Source organism: Pteropus alecto, unplaced genomic scaffold (assembly GCF_000325575.1).
Source record: "Pteropus alecto unplaced genomic scaffold, ASM32557v1 scaffold50, whole genome shotgun sequence".
Lineage (NCBI taxonomy): Eukaryota > Metazoa > Chordata > Mammalia > Chiroptera > Pteropodidae > Pteropus > Pteropus alecto.
This window is the reverse complement of record NW_006431918.1, coordinates 17,097,071-17,102,299: the sequence shown is the minus strand read 5'-3', so window position 1 is coordinate 17,102,299 and position 5,229 is coordinate 17,097,071. Positions and strand designations below refer to the sequence as shown.

Genomic DNA, 5,229 nt, shown 5'->3' with positions numbered 1-5,229 from the left:
GAAGGAGTCAAGAGGAAAAAACCCTATTAAATAGCAAAATAGTGACTAAGATTTAAATCATACTTTCTTATCTCTCCGTTTCATCTTCATGGTTCTCTGCTCCAGTGAATATCCCAGTTCTCTGGCTGCTTCTGTGAGTTTTTCTTCTATGTTTTGCAAGAGACTAGTTTTCTTTTTATCTGTTACTTCTTTAAGTTTTTTCCCCAAAAATAATCTGAAAAAGAAGTAAAAACACTCGTTATATTACAGGCCACTGTACTAAGTACACAGACCTTGGGAAGTCAAGGGAGCTAAGTTAAAAAATATCAAATTCCATACAAGAAAAAGACTATAGAATAATTATAAGTTTTCTCATAATCCCTAATAGATTTCTTCAAACAAGGGAAAGGTAATATTAATAAAAAGCTTTCAGCCACAGAACAGCAAATGTGAGTCAAATTTGTATTATATCTTAATGCCTACAATAAAGATATAAAGGATATTTTAAAAGCTGAGATTAAGCCAAGTTTTAAATTCATTAAATGAGATTAAGATATGGCACACTGCTTTCGAGAAGCCTAGCATAAGAGAAAAAAACAGTATGTAGACACAAAAAGGATGTTTTATTTTTAAAGAGCCAGGATACACTGTTATAATACTTAAGATCAGCTGCTCTTTTAAAATATTACCTTCTGAAGGGGAATAAGAAGTTCTAAGTTCCAGTTATAAAACAAATAAGTCATGGGGATGTCATGTACAGCATAGGGAATAGAAAAAAAATGTTACCTTCACATTTGTCTTAAGATGAATTTGGAAAATGTAAAAGGAAATCAAAACTACAATTTATACAAAAGCACAATCCAAAACTATTTTTAAAAGTATGCAAATAGTACAACATACCAATGCCAGTTACACAAATAATTTTATGTTTTTACCATAAGCAGGTTAAAATTTTCACCAGCAGAGCAAATCATGAATAAAATGAAGAGCTGGAAGAAGCATCAGTGAGGATATAGCCAACCCCTTTCCTCTGTAGCCACTGCAAGACTCCCGGGAGGAAATACACTTTTATTCACTACTAACATTTGACAATTTGCTTTGGGCTGGGCACTGTAAACAGCTTAGAACATTTATAGTGTTCTTATCCCCATTTTATATATCAGGAGACTGAGGCAGAGAGAATAATCAGTTTACCCAAGTTCACAGAGCTAGTAAGGGTAGATTAAAGTGCTAGAGAAACCAAGACCACCAAATCATTGTTTTCTGATTACAGCACACATAACTTACACTAAATGTTACCTTCAGTCATATACAATTGTGTACCAAGAAAATATATGAATCATAAAAAGCAAACTGATGGCATTGATTGATTAATCAATCTTTATAGTCCTCAACCTCTCTGGCATGGCATACAGGCCTTCAAATATTCTGCCACTTGTTTTCATACTTTCATGCATATACTGCTCCCCTGCCTAGAACACCCTTCTTCCCATTCTTTCCAATAAGTACTTATGCATTCATCATGGCCTAGGTAAAGTGTCTCTCTGAAGATTTTCACCACTATTTAAGGCACCTAATAGTGTCTTCTACAAGTATCATTATGATTATCTTGGTACCAGTGTATTAAGCTTTTGTCTCTCAGCTTCAAACTTACTCTCTGATTTGCTTTCTGATGATTAAAGTTACAAACTGAAATAATAACCATGAACATTCTGTACTTTTACATTACCATCCATTGGGATACCTTGAACTTTGAATGACTCCTGCAATGGTCATTTGGAATATATTGGTTCACTAAGTTATGCAGCTCTTCCAAATACTAAAACTTTCATTGTACCATATTCACTCCAATATTTCACAATATGAAAAAAATCACTTTCATTAATATTACCACCAGTCTCATTAGAAAAGTCTTTAGGTAGTGAGAGCTATCAAGCTCACAATGGTGGTTATGTTTCCCCAATTCTAATTTTTGTTTTTGAACCCTCGAATTTTAATCACTGGCAACAAATACAGTCAATTGTTTTCTTTGATTCATTTGAGAAAATGTCTGCCAAATACTCATGTCTGAATAACTGGAGTTTGTCAATCACTCAAGAGTGAAAAAAAGTTCACCTCACCACTCTTATCACTCAAGAGCTTTTTCCTTGAGACAAACCAATACTTGAGTGTGCAGCAGTGCCTTCCGTGCCCATTCCATTTCATCACACAGCATGTTAAAAAGATCACTGACATTCTTAAATGACACTTGCATTATATTACCACCATGAATAATACAATGACTGCTAATTTGGTGCCACTGCCTTGATTCCTGTCAAGGTACCAATAGTATTACCCACCACTTGTTACCTTTCAGCCAGTGGGGCAAAAATGACATAGTTTCATGAATAGTTTTGACCTCATGGGCCTCCTAAAAAAGGTGTCAGAGACTCATAAGGGTCCACACACCATTCTTTGATTAATTGCTGTTTAGTTAATGGTTTTAAATCTGACTGTATTTCAGAACCTCCCAGGAAAAAATAAAAATTAAATTTTAAAAAACCTCCTGGGTTACTAGTTAAAAGTACTTTACCTTGAGCTAGCATTTGAAAAATCATTCCCTATGGCAATAATTCCACAGTTCTCAGTACAGTGAAGTAGAGTGGCAGAGAAAGTTGTGGCAGCAGGCAAGAGAAAAAAATTATTTAACAGGTTCACTCAAGATCTAATATATTGAATAAAACAAAAAACATTTATTCCTTTAATAAGTACCAAATCTGCTTAAATAATTTTGGGGCCCTGCACAAAGTAAGCATTCATTAAATGTAGGGTAAATGGATTTTAAAAATTTAAGTATCAAAATTAGAGAAGTATAATTTTGTGTTACATTCAGACATACCTGGAATGTGTATTTTTAAAAAATATTCCCAAGTCCTGTTTTAGATGTATTAAAAGTGAAATCTCTAGAGGTAGGACCTATAGAGTTCATGATCAAGTACTTTAAACCATTAACCCAAGAGGTTCTGATATGAAGTCACATTTAAAACCATTAACTAAATAGCAGTTAGCAAAAACAGTCTGTAGATTGACCAGTGGGAGTCCCTGAGATCTTTTTAGGAGGTCCATGAGGTTAAAAGTATTGCTAAAGTTATTTGAATAAAAATAAAAAAGAACAGAACAGGGAAAAATTGGCTAATTTTGTTGTCTAAAGATAAAACTAGGTAATCTAGATTTTTTTTCTATGTGTATTAGACAATATGAAAATGGAATCATTCTATACTATTCTATCATTTGCCCTCTTCCTATATCAAATATCTTTCCAAATCAACAAATCAGTATCCTGGCATTATAGTGTATGGACATTCTATTATTTATTTAAGTTTTCTTATTGCTGGATATGTTGTTTCCAATTTTTCATTTTTACCAATCTGTAGTAGACACACATATTTGTGTAAAGTATCTTTAGATAAATAGCTGGAAATGCTGACTTAAGGGTAAAAATGTTCACTTAACACAGTACCTAACAATGTTAATTATCTGTCATGAAATTTTGTAATAAGGTTGTTTAAATATTTTTCAAACTGCTCTCTATAGAGGTTGTATCAATTAACAGATCAGTAAAGTTTTTTATACCCTAACCTAATTGGGTATTACCATTCTTTAATCTTTAATAATCTTTATTGGCTGAATTTATATTTCTTTGACTACTATTCAGCCTTGCACAAAGCAAACTAGTAGTTTCCCTAGGCATAAAAATAATTAGTTTATAACAAATGGTCTGCCTTAAAAGACCTTACTCAGGCTGACATAGAAATAAACTAAATTAAGTATTCTGAGCAGCTTTTTAAGTAAAGAAAAGTCTCGAAAAACTAAAATAGTTGTCATACTTGAAAAGTATTATAATCTTTTCACCTCTACGTTTGAGAAAAATTATTGGAGGTAGAAAACATCTGAGTGAAATAGGTACTCAAGTACTTACTTGCTGGTCTTCACCTAAATTATAAATTTATCATCAATTTTTTCTTTTTCTTTTTCTTTTCTGTGTTCTCTAATAAACTAAAAAAAATACCAGAACAATCTTAGATTATTTTAGATAACCACTAAAACTTTCTTTTTAAACAAGATTTTTAATAAGACTAATGAAAAATTAGGTGTTTTTGCATGCCAAAGTATTTGTAGAATGAAGAAATTTATGGAACATCTACTATGGGGCAGATATTGTACATGAGAAAGCCTCTGCCCTCATGGAACTTACATGTTAGTACAAGAGACAGACAATAAGCAAGTAAAGAACTACAGTTTCTAATAAAGATGGCACCAATTTCAACAGAACAACGAATCTGAAGGGCTTAAAAGAACTATATCAATTATAAGTTCTATATAGATTATAAGAGATACTCTAAGGGCTATTTAACAGAGACAAGCAACATTTTAGAAAACTCAGAGCCATCAGAAGAGAAAGAGCCTGTTTTGGATATCTATAACGATCTGCCCTGTAAATACACCAGTATGTACATAGCAGTCTAAGGAATACCCTAGGTTGACTTAGTTTGAATTGTTAATGCAAATTTGCAACAATTAAATCACAGGAAATAAAAGTCTTTTTAAAAGTAGGGTATTTAAAAGAAGAGGTCCCACAAAACATGATCTACTTATTGTATTTAAAATGATAAAGAATGCTTTTTTCATTTTATTAAACTGCATAGCTGCTGACAAATGGCTTCCAATTATGTGTGGCTAGTACACCGTGGACAGGCTCACTCAGCTCCATTCCATGCCCCTTCCACATGAGACTGATGCATTTCCCATAGTATTTTTCTGCTCAGACTCCACATGGGACCTAGCTTCTCTCAAGGAGATGCAACTTTGTGTGTGTGTGTGTGTGTGTGTGTGTTCTAGCATTATTGTTATATAGACCAGTGATTTTTTTAAGTAAATTAATTTATTTAAATTAGTTTCAAGTATACAGTACATTGTTTAGACATTTATTGTTCACAAAACGAATCCCCCAATTACTCCCTCCCTCCCTTGGCCCTCCACTTAGTCATCATATTAATGTTAACTGCATTCCCCCTGCCATGATCCCCATCCTTGCACCCAACTGTCAACTACTAATTTGTACTTCTTTAATCCTTCACCCCATTCTCCCAGCCCCCCTCAACCCCCTCTCCTCTGTCTGTCACCAAATTGTCCACTATATTTGTGAGTCTGTTTTTGATTGGTTTGTTCTTTTTGTTCCTTAGATTCCACATATAAGTGAAATCATATGGT

At 33.3% G+C, this 5,229-nt stretch overlaps 1 protein-coding gene across 1 annotated transcript in view; it reads right to left on the bottom strand.

Annotated features, from left to right (window-relative positions):
* Positions 1–5,229, bottom strand: part of LOC102887727 (histone PARylation factor 1) — a 21,662-nt gene that overhangs the window by 8,089 nt on the left and 8,344 nt on the right. The window contains exon 5 of the mRNA XM_006906322.3: positions 64–214. Within this exon, the coding sequence (XP_006906384.1) occupies positions 64–214 (151 nt within the window). The remainder of the gene's footprint in view (positions 1–63; positions 215–5,229) is intronic.